The sequence below is a fragment of the Anser brachyrhynchus genome, assembly GCF_964034855.1.
Source record: "Anser brachyrhynchus genome assembly, chromosome: 2".
In the NCBI taxonomy this organism is placed as follows: domain Eukaryota; kingdom Metazoa; phylum Chordata; class Aves; order Anseriformes; family Anatidae; genus Anser; species Anser brachyrhynchus.
Genome location: NC_137695.1, coordinates 50,467,697 through 50,484,633, shown reverse-complemented (window position 1 = coordinate 50,484,633; position 16,937 = coordinate 50,467,697). Strand labels below are relative to the sequence as shown.

General features: G+C 38.8%; 1 protein-coding gene across 3 annotated transcripts in view; it reads left to right on the top strand.

Annotated features, from left to right (window-relative positions):
- CAP2 (cyclase associated actin cytoskeleton regulatory protein 2) overlaps positions 1 to 16,937 on the top strand; it is a 67,355-nt gene that overhangs the window by 25,573 nt on the left and 24,845 nt on the right. For all 3 annotated transcript variants that reach the window (XM_080579213.1, XM_080579212.1, XM_080579211.1), the window contains exon 4: positions 7,242 to 7,319. In XM_080579213.1, coding sequence (XP_080435339.1) covers positions 7,242 to 7,319 — 78 coding nt within the window. The remainder of the gene's footprint in view (positions 1 to 7,241; positions 7,320 to 16,937) is intronic.

Sequence of the window (16,937 nt, the reverse complement as noted above, 5' to 3'; positions counted from 1 at the left end):
GTGGCAAAACAGTCCACCAGAGAAATAACTGGGGTTCCTGCAGCCAGTGCAGGCAAAAGCACATTTGTACACATGCCAACAAGACATGCAGATCCCTGAGATCTCTGTGAGACTCCCCTACATCTCTACAGCTTGTGTAATACAGAGAAATAAAATGACAAGTGAGTAACAGTTTAGCCCAAACAGTAACTATCCATCTGTCTTAGGTCATTAGCACTGAAAGATCTTAAAGACCAATATGGCTTGAGCTTCACCAGACACAGGAGCTGTACGAGCTCTGAGTGTTTTATGTCACAGCCCTGCTTACTGAAAGGTCAAACTAGTGAACCTAGATACAGATGCTACTCCGAAACAACAAATAAATAATGCTGGCTGGTGCCGTGCACAGTTACATGACACAGCGTTTCACACGCTGGCAGACAGAAACAGCTAGAGAGACCAGCGCTGCTCTAACCTTACATTGGTACTGGACTGGCAGTAGCAATGCTGAGAAATTTTAGCAAAAATTCCCTAATATAGACATTACTATGGAGGCTGAAAAACACTATAAATAAATAAATAAATAAATAAAAACGCAGGACAGCTGATTGGTGGTAGCCAAATGTATGTGTCTGAAAATAGAAAATATCTGAGGTGGAGGCTGGCTCCATCAAAATCAATGGCAAATCTCCCACTGACTTCAATTTTTACAACAATTTCAACCCTGTTTTCTATATGGACCAGTAAGAGAAAGGTGACAGTTTTTTCCTTTCTTCCCTTTTTCTTTTCCAGTATAAAGTGCACTGTCTGGAGAACTGCCACAGGCTCGTCAGCATTTGGCCCAATTTTAAATAAATCCATATCAGCCACTTAGCTGTACAAAATAAATGCTGTCTCTTCAGCTGGCCTGGATAGTTTCTATGGCAGCCCCATATTTAATCTAAACTCCGTTCTTTTTCCATTTCTTGCCCTTCAAGCCACCAGCCACTTCACCACTTCACTTTGAAGAGGCTGTTGGAAGCAGAACGTAAAGGCAAACTGCTTCTCTTCCTCTGGCAGTACTGTTCCCTTTACAGAAGGATTGGGGTATTTGCTCATAGCGGTGAAGCTCTGTCTGTAGTTGTTATTTGCCATCAGTCATTGTGTCTCTTCTTAGACCTAAAGGACCCAAAATTATTTCTGCAGAAACTATGATTAAAACTCTGGACCACTAAATCCCCATTCTTTTCCCCCATGTCCTGTTTAATATTTTCTTTCAGTATAATGTCAGTAAGTGTATTTCAGAAATCCAAAATGTATACATATCTTTGTTTTGATTAACAAATATCAATTCTAATATCTGAGGGTATATATATGCAGATGTGTATTATTCTCCAACAACAGAAGTTCAGTGGATTCTGATATTTACATTATTCTTTTCAGTGCTATGACTGAGGAAATATGTTATTAAATATAATTACCTTTGTCAAATTTAATATTATCAGGTCAATAGGTTAATTTTATTGACTAAATTTCATTAGGAAATCATTGGTCTGTTTCTTTTACTTCTATTTAGTTTTGATTTTTTTTCCAAAGACTGAATTTACGTGTAACTTGAGATCTGAATGCATGTGCCAGTCTTCCTCTTGTAGTTTGCCAAACTGCTGTCACATAAATAATGTTTGTATTCATTACTGCTTGGATACCAGAGTGATGGGCAACTTAGACTGAATAAAATGTTTAAAATGCGAAAGAGGCAGATCCTAAGATCATGTCTGCTCTGGAGAACTGAACTTTCCCAAACCAGGCTGGTAGCAGTTGAAGCTTCTGGTTCAGTGCAGCTATGTCAACACAGTCTGAAACGTTGCAAGTTTGGGTGGAATACATCCTCATGCTGCTTTAAACGGGTTGGAGCATTGTGGCCCTTGGACATCTCTCACAGTCTCTGGCAATTTTTTGAGCAGTGGTTTCTGGGAGATATCAAAACCTAGCACCGTACTGTGACAGAGTAGGTTAAACGTGTTGTCATTAAAAAGATGGTTTCTAGAGATGTGTGATTCCTCCATTAACTTCTCCAGGCTTAACTGTAAAGAGGGCTGTCTGTGCTGTGACTGTGATAGGGATGGGGAGGTGACTACTCACTGTAGTCAGTCTCAGATTTCAACAGGAGTGGAACTGGGCTGACATTGAATACATTTCAAAATTCTTCTCTTCCAACCATATCAACAACCTAAGGCAACTACCAAGCACACCCGAATTTACTGACAGGGAAGCTGAGCAGGAGAATGGCATACCAGATAGCCTTGGCATTCAGGCCCGGTCACAGCCATCTCCTCCAGCCTCTAGCACAAGCTGTTAAAACAAACTAGGAAATGTTTTGAGGAATTTGCTTCCTTCAGTATGCTCACCTCTGCTGCAGAATCTGTCTGATGATTGCTATATCCATGCACAATCCTAAGAAGCCCAAAAAGATTACGCAAAGTTTTTAGACGTCAAGTATCTGTTGCTCCTAAATATTCCATATCTATCTGCAGATAAATGTGTGCAAGTTTGTGTTCCAGTCTACTCTGATAAATTTACTCATGATTCCCGTGCATTTTTGACACTCGGGCCTCATTACTATCATTCATTATAAAAGAGTTTCAGTTGATTTATTCTGTGGCAATCTCTTGGCTAAGTATCACAAGCTGTTGAGAAAAATCCCCTCTGAAAATCCATTTGAGTGAAATGAGTGAAATCCATTTTCACTCATTAGTCTTCAATGGATATGGGGGTCTAATGAAAGAGTCAGCTCCCTATTAAAAAAAAAAAAAAAAAAGTGCTGTCTGCTTAGTTACACAGCCTGCCTGCTAAATAGAAGGAAGTAGCAATGAAGTGTCACACTTCAAAGACTCAGAGAAAGAACTGGGATGGCAATAGACTGAGCTACTGCATCCGTAATGAGAAGAAGCTCTTCTAATACTTCAGTGGGATGCATGGAAAGAAATACTGCGTGCTCGGATATAGTAAAACTCAGAAACCCATTTTCAATGTTGTTGAAGAAAGAAGGAAGTAACTATGGCTGAAGTCCTCTAAAATTGTGCTTGTAAAAGCACACAAAATGTGTTAGCACAATCTTTTCATTAAAATTTAAATTCGAAGGTGTGAGTTGTGAGCGCTTGGGTTTTTATACAACTAAATGCCTTTGGGGCTGGATATACTATGGAGATACAGTATCCCCCAGTAGTATGTAGTCCACTGACCACTGAATATTTCCAATGTCCTATAACAAATAGGGGGTAATAAAAAAATGTGAAACAATTTTAGTGTAGTTATTACAGAGGAATAACTCAGGAGTGTTACCAATGTCTTGGGTGCCCTTAACAGCAAGAGATTTATTAGAGACTCTTCCCAGACAGTTTGAGAAAGTGGCCTTAATCACAGTCTGATAAATATGAAAGAGTGATACATGTCTGGATGAGAAGTATATCCTGATGCCACATCCAACAACAGTTTTACATTGGTCAGATGAGCAAGGCATGTGTATGAGGCATACCCAGGCGATGACGGTCCTTTAGGAACATCAGTGTACATCTTCCAACAGTCTGTCTCTAGTTATGATCAAATTCCAGTGCTTTGGCAGAAAAGTAAAAATCTGACAAGAAACCAGTTGTGACATTGTAGTCTGAGGGGCGAAAAAAGTCCTGCTCATTCTCCAGGAGTTACCAGTGGGAATCCAAAAGCATGGATTTAATACAATGTAAGCAAAATGACAGACACTTTTTTTTTTTTAAATCTCATTGATGCTACCATCTCAGCATATGTTGAAAAATTCATAAAACAGGCTTAATTTTCTCTATCTAAGAGCACTTTGCTCTTGTTTTATGCTCTGTTTTATCAGTTTGCAAAATTCTATCTTAAAATAACATTGGTTCTTTGAGGAATTTGGAAGAACCCTTCTGAACTTCACTCTTTGAGTAGCTGGAAATCTTTTGAATTTGAGACTATGATTATTCATCACCCAGTTTACGGACCTGTGGTCAGACCTTTTCTTCCTTCTCTTTGATAATACCTGCCATACGAGAAAGAAACAACAGATTCCTCAGCTGCTGTGCTACTAAGCGCAAGTGAAACTTTTAAAATTTAGCTTTGTAAGATAGTTACTCCATTGCTTTAAACATCCAAATAGGGTTTCTCTGTATCAGTTCTGCTTTAAGCTCATCTTTATCTAACACAAATGACTGATGCTTGGCACGGAATTCCACAGAGGGTCTTACAGGGTCCTCTCCAATGGTACTAACACTTCTGTAGCTCTACCAGAAAATGTTTTGCCACGTACATTGTAGAACTGCATAAACTCCTTTCACAAAGCCACCTCCCCAGCTTTTCTACCTACATTTTCCAGTCTTCAGCATTTCTAATCAATCAGTTCCTCGTTTACACCCCAAATGTAGCATTGTTGTAAATTGCAGGGGGAGGAGGAGGACAGAACTGCTAAATTTTGTCCTGTTCATATTACCTGTGACAACAAAGTTATCTTACTCTTCTCAAGTGATGAATAAGCCGTTCTCAATAGTATTAAACTTCCCAACTTTGTGTTGCCTCCAAATTTTATGAGTGTACACCTAATTCTTGCTCCTAGAACACCAATAAACGTAGTGATAGTTCTTTAAACTGATCCCTGAGAAACATGGCTAGCAACTTCCCTCCTCTCAAATAACACCTTCAATAGTATACCCTACTAGAAAATTGTCTCCATTTTTTCCAGCTTCTTATCTAACATAGAGTTTTTATACTAATTTGCATTATTTCCATCTAAAGTAAGGATTTCCCCCGAGGATCAACAATAAGCATTTTATGTAATATCTTTATATACTAGATCTGGTCTATTATCCTTGTCTAAGAAACTGACAGCTCAAAACAATCCCCAACAGTAACGATTTTAACCACAGATAATAACACATTGCAACTTCTCCCATTTTTAATTTGCATCTCTGTTTTTAATCACGCGTTTTGAATCTGTTCTAAATGTGCATGGTGCTGAAGTCAAACTACTACCCATGAAAGCAGTTGGAGTACTTTTTTCCCTGCTTCTTGGGTATATTTGCCCAATCCATCATTGCATACTTCTGTCACTTGGTACTATCGGTAAATGATACGTATTAAAAATCTTTTCTACTTGTGCTTCCATCTAACAAGATCTGCAGTAATGAATAAAGATGATACGGGCCCTATGATTCTGTCACTCTAAGCTGCATATATTTGACTTCCCTTTCAACTGGGGCAATTCCCATTGATCTATCATTCTCCTTAGTTATCCTTTAATTATCCGCACATACATCAAGTTCCTTGAAGATTGGGGAGAAGTATTTATTCAACAATAGGTAAGTTAGACATCAAGAATAACATAAGGATGCCCAACATATCCTTAAGGTGACTGTCATGGCCTCAATTCATCCCTTGATTTCTTTATCATTCCAGTAGATTTAAAACAAACAAACAAACAAACACACAAAACTAGGGCTTTGTTTTACAGCTCTGTGCTAGACGTAGTTCAACAAGGAATTTATCTTTCATCCCTTTGCTTCTTTATTTTATAATCCCTGAAACAAAGTTTTCCCTGATAATCAAGACCTCTTCTCACTTTTTGTAGGTTCTATACTTATTCTTAGTATCTTGCTTCAGTCATTTATTCACCCAGAGACTAGCCATTTCTCACAAATTCTCCCTCCTGCCCAGCATGCATAGATTATTTCCATTACTAATGCAAATCCATTCTTTCCTGCATTCAGTTCATTAAGTTCCTCAGGCCAGTCATCTTCATTCAATTATTTTTCTATTTTCTAAAAGCTTGCCATTCTAAAATACCAATCTACAGATTTATTTTTTGTCTACCTTGCAATATAGGAAGAACTGAATCTATTCATAATCACTTCCTCCTAGAATATTATTTTTTGATCAGCTGTTCTGCAAGATCCTCCTCACATACAAAAACTAAGCTTAAAATAACCTTGCATGTTGTTTTAAAATTTTCTGTACCGAAAAGTCAGTCTCGTGAAATGTCTAAAAATACCTAAACCTTGCTATTATTGATGATATTTATGTCTGTGTCTGGAGAAGTTACGTCTCTTATGCTCATACAATTTCCCTTATAATTTATTTCTTTATCCATTTATAGAAATGATTGCCCTCTTCCAAATCTCAGCCTGTCAGATCATAACACCACCTTCTACCAAAATACTGTCCAGGTTGGGCCTCTTTTACCATGCTTCCTTGCAGGGATTTTCATCCTAACAGATAATGTTTTATTCATGCCATCACATTTTAAGATGGATAAACACAATTTGGCTGTTTTACTTTGCTGAAACTTTGAATTTCCTGACTTTTATGTATTTTAAGTTGCATCCACATAGGCCTGTATATAAAATTTCCTTGTTTTCTTTTTAGATTGAAGAAACCCCAAAGAAAAACAGCATGAACTTCCCCACCCTTTCACAAAGTGGTTATAAATATACCCATTCATATTAGATTAACTTAACCGCATTTGGTTTGGCTTGGTTTTATTTAGCAATATCCACTACTCATGAATAGTTCTCTTCTGTGCCGCTAATGCTTTGTTCTAGTCACTACTCATCCACTTGAGTGAGGTGATATTGAAATACTGATTGGATTCAAATCAATATACATCATTCATAATATACTGAAAATGTGTAGTGTTCAAAAAAACTTGTCAGATGCAGCTTTAACCCAAATTCTAGAGTTCTGTGGGAGGAGATTGCCCAAAAAGCTTCAACCACCATCCCTCATAGTCATTGATCTTTGGGTCTTCACAGAGATACAGGCAAGGAATGAATTACAGCACAGTCCCTCAGCAAATATGCTAAGCTCAATTCTTCTTAGACATCACTACAGGCTAGCCTACAGTTCAACAGTTTGCAGGTTACAGGTCTCAGCACTAATAAGTTGTTATCATGCACTCAGAGTATAAATATTGCTGTTAAAATGCTTAGATGTGTTAAAGGTAAGTCCTCCCATGACTAACCTTATACATGTTAAGTCAAAGACTGCCTACCAACTCGTTTTATTTCCTATCTGAAGAAGATAGGAAACCTAACCTTAGATTTCAAAAAAAAATTATAGCTAAGCTAGTATTGTAATACATTTCTTTTCCAGTCATCTTTGCTGTGATTTAGATGAGAAGCAGCAAGAAAGATTTGATCTGTTACGCTTGACTTTGTGCTGCCAAAAAGATGTACTGGAGGTTACAGGCTAAGGTTTAATGTGTATTTCTCCTTTTCTTACAGGCGGAGATGGTACGTGCTGCTTTCCAAGCACAAAGATCTTTCCTGGTGTTAGCATCTCAGTGTCAAGAGCCTCAAGAGGTAAGAAAATTAACCTAGGGTTTCGAGTATTGTATTAAAAAGGCGGTGTTCCTTTATGTTTTGTATCAGTCCCTGAATTTGCTTTTATTTGTTACTTTATTTATGTAGTGCACTTAGGGGCTCGCTTTCAGTGTTATTAGCATGATACTGTTGTAATCAGAAAGACATGGTTTAGAGTTAAGAACCTTTTCTGTACCAATACATATAAGATCATTGCAGAAACCAAAAGAGGTTTTCTTTATAGGGCTATAAGTGGGATCAGTGTTTCTCTAGAAGCTGGAAATGCTATGCAATACAGTGGCTTTTTGCTAGCCCCACAGGGCTGCTGCGTGATAGACCTTGAAGTGAGGGAATAAGCTATTGAGAGAAAAAGAATCAATACTAGCCCCTAGACTGAATATTCTCCAGGCTGAGGTCCAGGTTAGGCTAATTTTGGAAGAGAGACGAGGCTTTTTGTCAACAAAAGAAAAAAGCATTTTATATCAAGTTGGTTTATTTACTTTAGTGGTAACCCCTCACAACTAGAAAGCTCATGGAAGCTGTGGAGTTGTTATAGAATGTCATTTGTGGTTTCTGTAGGGCCCAGTAGCACTGTATCATTCCTGGGAACGGTGACCAGGTAGCCCCTTCTGTGGGATCACCCTTGACCCTTCCTTCTGGGAGTGTGCAGAGGATCAAGACTTCACTTGCACAGACTCACTGTCTTCTTCAGTTCTGTCTTCTTCTCAGCTCCCTGCTCCATAGTTTATTAAAATCTGTATTTTCAAATCAGAACTCCCTGCTACTAGTATGAATTATTGAAACCTCACTGTCATTATGGATCTTTGAGATACAGATTGAAAGTTTTTCCAATCAGTACGTTTTAATGGCAAGTGTATTCAAGGAAAAACCAAAAAAAAAAAAAAAAGGAAAGAAAAAGAAAAACCACAGATATTTCAGGTGAGACTTCAGATTTATAGAATTCCAAGTAAGAAGGGATCAGTTGTTTTTGCAGCTGTCCCTGATCTCGGAGAGTAGAAGTGGGTCATGACTCACAGAGAACAGGCAAAATTCCCACTGGTGCAGGCCTCAAGCAGTCATTTATATTGGCTGTGAATACAGTTGCACCCAGCGGCCCACAAAACTCTTCATGCTCATAGGTAAAATATTTGCCAATGAACAGTTTCCAGTGGCCCATAATGTAATGCAGTGCTCTGAATTGTTGGTGTCCCTGCTCTGGTGACCGAAAAACCTACGGCTCGCTATTTATGTGGCCTCCTGTGATAATGTGGTATCAGTATGATTTTCTCTGCTTTCATTTAACTATCTTTTAGCACAGAAGAAGTGCCACAATATAAGTGTGTGCACATCATTCTGAAGTTAAAATACCAGGAATATTACAGGTTAAGGTTCCTTCCCCAGTGACAACAAACCCAGTCCAATTACTTTTTTTTTTCAGCATAAAGACTGTCAGGTATACTTTTTGATAGGTATCCAAAAACAGGTTGTTAATTCTTTTTCGCACATATTTTTTTGTTCAGATTTACATTCAGCTATACTATAGACAACCTGAAACTAATTGAAGGCTGCCTTTTTTGTGCAATTTGAATAGTATTTTCTACTGCAGAGAGTGACAGTTCCAGGCATCCATATCTGTGTCTCACTGGCAAAAAAACAGATCCTTTTGCAAAGCCATATTGGTTAACATTTTTGAAAAAGCTAGTTAGCACCAGATAACCCTAGGGAGAGAAAGCAGTGGGGGTCTTACCCCCCAGGATTTTATTGGTGTGATGTCCTCTGGGCTCGGGTTGTATTTACAGCCTAGAGCCACAGAGTCAGTGTGGAATCCAAACAGGAAAGCTAGTCATTAGTGTATCAGAATGCACAGAGTAGAGAAAAGCAAATGAAGATGACAGCATATCTATAAATGCAACAGAAAAGAGAGTAATTCTGTCATTCAGCTGTCTAGACTGTTTGCTTTATAATGTAAAGCTGTGAATGAGCCAGCGAGTTGCGATTATGGCATAGTAGCTTTGCAGACATTCAGAGACAGCGGTGTGGAGACTGAGGGGATTTACTGAGTTCCTGTCATGTTGGGATGTCATACATGGTGCCTTTAAAAAAAAAATGAGGGTGGGGAAAATGCCCTGGAAAAATAAATTAGCTCAGCTCTTGCAGCTTATAAACTAATGAACAAGGAATTCACACACAAAGAAAGCTCCTATATGTATAATAATCCTTAGATTTTTTTTTTTTGCTTAGCAAAGGGAGAAGAGAAATACCTATCATATAAAAAGCAGTATTTTTCCCCTCTATGAAAATGTTGAAGGCTCTAGTATTCATTTAGGTCTTTAACTCCTTCTGTGACTCACTAGCAAACATTTTCAAACAGTTAAGCTTGTTTAAGTTGCTTTTGCAGAGTTTTGCTCCTTGATAATAATGCTGATATTTTTTCACTTGGAATCTGCCGCAGTGCACAGCCTTTATTATCTGTATATGTGAAAATAGTAGGAGCCGAGAAGGTAATTCCAGCTGGCATACCGATCTAGCATCAACTGCAATAAATTACTTAGCAGAGAGCATGTTCTGTTACTTTTTATGGTCATGTTCTATATTTGTGTGTGCAGGGGAAGAGATCACATGACAAAACCACTGTTTGATATTCCTGTTTGTGTATGTCCCAGCTAATGGCTGAGGGATACAGGCTCATTCAGCAAGATGGAATTCTTGAGTTTATCCATTTCTAAGAAATTATTTGCTGACGCCAAACTTCAAATGTTAAAACTAAAAAAATTATAAGTTGTTTATTATATAGAGATAGCAGAAACAAGATGGTGAATTGGAAAGAAATTAGACAATTGTTATATTCTGGGAGAAGTTGTTTAAAAGGCATTTTGAGAGCATATTGCCTGGGCAATTCAGAATATAACATGTTAAAGAAACCTTTCACATAAACCTTCACAACACAATATGATATAGTCTGGTTCTCAATTTTCTTCTCCCTGTAGTCTAAGTCAAATATAACTCGGACTGAAAAATTATTATATTATATTGCACAATAATTTAAAAGTTATTAGTCTTACTGAACAACTTTATCTGTTTATCAAGTTGGTTTTTTTTAATGATCTTGAATACTAACATATGAGATCACTGCTCAAAGGCACGGCACTGAATTCCTTGTGAATGGTGATTTCTATATCATCTCTTTATGTGTTGTTTTATTTCACTCTAAGTGTTCAAAATTTTAATTATTAACTTTATGTGTTGATAACTATATAGTGTTATATATAATACATAAATGTACTTATATGTTATTTTATATATTAATTATGTGCGTTAATATTAGTTACCAATTATAAAGCTCACAGTAATAAATAGTGCTAGAATAAGGCAAGTTGCTGCTGTGTTTATCAGGAGCTACTCACATTCACTTTATTCCTCAGACTTGTTACGTGAAGAGGGTGAGGTTTTTGTTAATGAAGTCATGGTATGTCTGTTGACATTGTTGACTTGAGGCTGTGTTTAAGTGTGTTTGAAGTTAAGCCTTCCTACAAACAGAAAAATGCCCCTGTAAGTAGGCAAAACTGAATGAAAGCAACTCATGATAACAAGTACTGCAAAGAGATTTAAATTACAGATGCAGTTCAGACTGTAAATTATTATATAATTTCTCATTAAACTAAAATGCTGACTTCATATGACTGACAGAACGCATGGATTTAATTACTAACATTGTGCAGACACATTCCAATTAAATACCTTGCTTGAATATCTGGAGTCTATACATAGGAAAGTGAGAGATAAGGGACGGCTTTTCTTTTGCTTTTTCACTTTTTTTCCACTTAGAAAAGGGGAAAAAATTAAACCCAGGAAGCTGTTTTTTGAAATTATAATGAGAACCATAAGAACAAATCCTAAAGTTTTTGATTTCTTCATTGTCAAGCAAAAAATGCATTGTAGAAACAGAATAGTTCTGTAATTTCTCTGAGAAGAGTAATTCTCAGAATTTTTATGTAGAAATTAAAGATGGAGATTTACAGTTCCCTACTCTCTGTTAGTTTGGGATTGCTCATTTTTTTCTCTCTTCTATTTTAAAATTACTCCAGTAACAGGACTCCTGGGATGTCTTATTTTGCATCCTAGCAGGATTTGTTTTCTTATTACCTTGACTTTTTTTTTTGTCTTACATCAGTCCGTTTCCCACTACTTTTCCTCATACCTACTGGAGTCACCCTTATTGTTTTCCAAAAACATAAAGACTAGGATACTCCTTGTCTCATTAACTCATTACTTACTTATGCAAAAGAGTTTGAGACAAGTTTTGCTGCCATGCTACTTAAGTTAGTTGACTGCTGCAAACCTGCACCTTTGTATCTAGAAATAGCTTAAGGAAGAATTTGGTTCAGTCCTTTTAAGGTCCTCAGGTCTCCAATTTACAGAGGGTGCCAAAGAGTGACATGGACAGAGCCTGAGAATCCTGAGCTCCAAAGGGAACCCCTTCCCCCCTCCTGTCCTCTGAAATCTTGCCAAACTGTTGACATATTTTTGTTATCAGCACGCCTACAACTGCATGCGACACGTGGTCACAGCCTCAGTGATGGACCAACTGCCAGTTTTCAGTTGCTGCTTTGCACTGTTCACAGGCTCATTTTTGGATATTGTTGCAAACTCTTACCTAGTTTCAGGTCCACTTTAGTCCTTGATTACTGCGTCATTGGAAGCGTATTGTCAGTCTCTAGATAGCCCCCTGGCACCTGTTACCTCGTAATTTTGTCTCAGAGGTGTTAGATTGCATTTAACCAGCCTCAGGCTCATGATATTTTCTGATTGTGTAGGTATCCTTGCACCATTTCTCCTTCCTCGTTTGTGTCTGCCAGAACTCCCAGGTTGATAGCCCCTGCAATGAAAAGATTGAGGCATCTGAGATTGGGTTCTGCCCTGAGGGCAGCGCACTAGGTTGTAAGAAGGCCCAGAGACACCTCAGGATCCAGGGAATACAGAAGGACCAGATCATCTCCCAGCCTGTGCAGAAGAGAAACAGAGGCAGAGATGCACGTTAGCACACACGTCTAGACTGGCTCGCATCAGCACCACCAGGCAGAGACTCTCCAGTGCTTCAGGGTCTGTGTAAGAAGCAGGCTCCAGTAAGCAAGGGCTCCTTGCATTATTTTAGCCCAGTACACCCACACTTGGACTAAGAACAGAATCACCCTGTAAGGAAGACATTATCCAAGATGGCACTCCACGTGTTGTCCAGCATACACATCTGACATAACCTGCTGAGCAGTTCTGGGTATCGCATAGGCTCTTATTGGAGTCCTGCGGTGCCCTAAAATAATGTCCTAAAATCACCAGACTACTTTTCAATCCCTGTAGCAATGTTCATGTTCAAACTGTGCCATGTGAGAACCCACTGAACTATACTGATGGGACACTCCTTTTCCCATTAAGCGTCATATTCTTTATTTCTGCTAAACACAAATCCAAAACAAGATGCTCCTTTCTCTGTGCTACCCAATTGTTTCCCAGGATTTTTGGACTGTGCATGATCTGCTAAAAGGGAAAGCACTGGGGCTACAGCTGACTAAAAAGCAGGGCTTTTCAAGTTGACAGTTTATTCCAAATTTTTCTAGTTTTATTTTGGACTAAATCAGACCAAAGCCACTCCAGGGCTTCTTGCTGAACTGAAAACAGTCTTACAGTTTTTCACTGGGGAGATCCCACGTGAACCACTTGAGTGTCCAGGGCGGAAAGCCTGCACCATCTAACATCCCTGTCCTGGGACATATCCATGTGAAACCTAGATGCCCTTAACAAAAACTTCTCAGATCTCACAAGTTGTGCACAAAACACTTGTGGCTCCACAGAACACCATTTTCTGACAGAACTTTGTTACTTCAAACTCAGGGGTGCACTGGCATGGACTACAATCACAGCAGCAACGGTTGAGGAGTAAATCAAAAGGCTGAAAACAGTTCATTTGTGTAGTTGTTCTTGTTGATGAGGTGTAGGTTTGTAGGTGTAGGGATGTTTGTAGGTTTGTGTGCCTCAAGCAGGAGAACCCCTCCTTGTTGAATGTGCTGCCCATGGGGAGCTGTAGTGGAAAGGAAAACAATAGGTAAAGCATTCAAGTCCATTTAAAGAACAGCCAAACAGTCCTGGCCAAAAGTATTGGTGTGATTCGACACTGCTGGAAACTGATGCATGCAGTTTGTACCAGGCCCTGGAGTTCTCCACTGGTCAGCAGCTGTGTGTCTTTCACATTCCTCTCCATCTGTTCTTTGTAAGAATCAGCGTTTCAAAATAAACCCGTGAATGACTAAATTAATAATTCGTCATGTGGGGTTTGGGGTTCCCATTTTTTTCACAAGCACAAAACTGCTATAGCTAATATCAGATTGAGAGTTTATGTGCAGTCTAAGAGGAATAAATGCCAAATACCAATTAAGTCACTTTGGAAGCACACAAATGTGTGTAAGCTTCTGTGTTGATGAAGCTGACCAGACATTTCTGCAGATCTGTCTCCCTGCGCCATGGTCCTGCTGTTGCGTGGCAGTGAGTTGAAATGGCTGAACCCGTGCTATTGACAAATAGTTGTTACACCACTGTGTTAAGATTTACAGTCTAAGAAAATCAGAACGGAATAAATTCATGTCTCTCTGTAGTTAGTTAGGAGACCTCTGAACCCTGGAAATGTCAGAATACTACAGGGTTGTGAATGTGGTCATCATACAGAAAGATCTCGCTGATGGCCTCTGCCAACCGTTAGTGCCTCCAGAGAAACCATCGCATTAGGGTGCAGTAGGTTAGACTGCAATTGTAAGAGCAAAACCCTGCTACCAAATGTGAAACACCTTCTGCTAGGAGAGATGGAGATGAGCAGTGATAAAAGAAGTTTGGCAACTGCCAACAAAGAACTGGTAGTGCTTCACTGTGGGAGAATTAAGGAAAGTTAAAAAATGTAAGGGTCTGAGAAGTCCAGACTTTTACCACAAGCAGTATGATTTGGAGGCTAACTAGCTTAGTTACTAACTAACTTAGATTCACATCTGAAAAAAAAAATATTTTCTATATACTTCATAGAAAGATTATTCCTCAGCCTAACTTGAACACTGATTCCATTCAAACTGACACACAGCTGCAATAAAAAAGACAAGCCTTTCTTATACCACATCTATGGAAAGAAAAAAAAAAAGGATCAGCTCCAGTTTTAAAGACTTATTTGCAGATTGCCTTCTACAAAATACAAAACAGGAAAGTAGAGTTAATCTAAACCTATTTTAGTCCCAAAATCAGAGCCACCCATAGAAGTGCATCTCACTGGTGGTCAATAAAGCTACCGGTATCGTAGTCCTACAGACACAGAATGGGACTGTGCTCTTCAGATTTAACGGCCAAGGCAGGCATCTTGCATAAAGTGTCTTTCTGGGCTCTCTTTACGCTTAATGGCAGCACATTTTGAGTGCAGTCTTCATACCGTAACAGCTATTAAAGATGGAAAGAATTCCTCAGGGACATCTTTTCCTACATTTACAGTGGAGGGAATTAAGTCTCAGCTGAGAGCAGATGCTCACCCTTTACGTTGTTAGAACCGAGTGTGGTGGATGCCATCCATGACCTCTTGCACCCCTTGGAAGTGTGGGATGGAACTGCACCAGGCTGTTGGCAGATGTAATGACTGTGTCTCCATTAAGTGGTTTAGTTCATAGGCTGGCAATGTTTTTTTTTTTGGTTTGTACCCCCAAACATGTGTAGTATGAACGTCAGGTCCTCAGCACCAACCATTTTGCACTGCAGAACCATTCCCATTATACTTGCCAACATACACAAAGACAGCTGAGTCAAATCAACTCTATATTTCAAACTTGCTTGTGAAAAATATGATGCAAATATGATGGAGATTTTGAACTGATGGAAGAAAAGAAAATAACAGAACTGTAGATCGGGGACAACATGGAATTAAGGTTGTAGTTATGCTGTTCTGGCTGCAGCTGAGTAAAATAAAGTGGCTGCTGATCCCAAATGCTCTCAGTTTTCTTTTACTGCTCCTACACCAAAGGTTGCCACCCCCTCGCTTAGCATAACTTGAAAGTGTATTTGTTCTCTCGCCGTGATTTTTCGTAATAGGCCAGGTTGGCTTAAACACTTTAATAGTGAGGTCTGAATTGTGTTGCCACCCATCAACATAAAAATTCTTCAGTTAACAATCTTCAGCCCTCAAAACCATAAAAGATTAGCTTCAAATGCATAACATCTTTAAAAGCTGTATTTTTATTTACCTGCTGGGTTTTGCGCCTTGCTGGTAGGTTTCTGAACAACAGTGGTCCCGACAAAAAAACAGTTTTCCCAAATGAAGGCTGAGATTTTCAAGTAGTTGCTTGCTCAAGCACCAAAGTTTAAGCAAGCTGCTCCATTTTAGCATGCCTTAATAGGCAAATCACACAAAAAAACCACTCAACAGTTTGCCCATTCTATGAATTAAATCCACATGCCCCAGTCCTGTTAAACCTGTCATCAGGGGAATTTCTCCTGGGAGTATTATGAAAAATGTGAAAAAGAAAAGTCTGTTCAATGGGGTCTGTTGGAACACTGGTATGCCAGGCCTTTTTATAAAGCTGGGCCTATGCTGTTAAATCTCTGAAGCCAAAGCCTAAGGCAGTTCTTGTTGCATGCTCTAACTTTTTTTTTGAGTGCTTTTGCTCCTCAGTGCAGTAGTCTTACTCCTGATTTTAGGATAAGAATTATAAGACATGGATCTGAGTTGACTGGTTGTTTAGGTATTAATATTTAAAAAGACAACCTGTTTTTAATAATAATTTAAAAAGGACAAGGGCATACTGGGAATTACTTTTGATATTTTTAAGTTGTGTCATTTCTGCATTTTTAAACATTTCAGCAAAACTGATATTATAATAGGAATGGTGTTTATACAAAGACGTTAAATTTCTGTTAAACAACTGTGCTGTGTCTTAAATGACAAGAAATCTTATCTAGCACATGCCAAAGACGTGCTGAAGATTCTTCCAACAGCTCTGATTCATCTCCTTGAATTCATTTTTTCTTGGAGATACAGCATAGACAATCATTTTATTAACAACCAGCTGTTTTAATATTCATTGCAATAAAGAGATTATTCTTCTAGAACTCTCAGCACAACTGGTTCTGTATTGTGGAGCCAAACAAGACTGATTAGTGCCAGAATTAATGAGCCTTTCCATATCCAGATGCCATATACACCGTAATTCATCCGCAGTTTAATCACTAACTAAAAATTTAGAACTTACGGGAGGGAGACAAGACTCAATGAAGTGATTCCTTGCAGGCCTCTATTGCTTTGTGTCTGACCGTGACACAGAAGCTGGGATCACAAGAAGTTCGTGTGCACTCACAAACGTTTTGTGCAGCCATACAGACAAGCAGCAACTATTGCAGAATAAAACAAATGCGGAGTGGAAGGAAGGCAGGCTAGATAGTTCTTACGGTGCAAAGCAGACAGGATAGACTGGAAGATACCCTCAAGCCATTTGTGGGTTGTTTTGGTGTAACTACAGTGCCAAGTGAATGGCTGCTTTGAGCTACTTCCCTTAGCAACATATATTTCACCTTTAAAGCTCTCACAGTGGACTTTGTGGAATTACT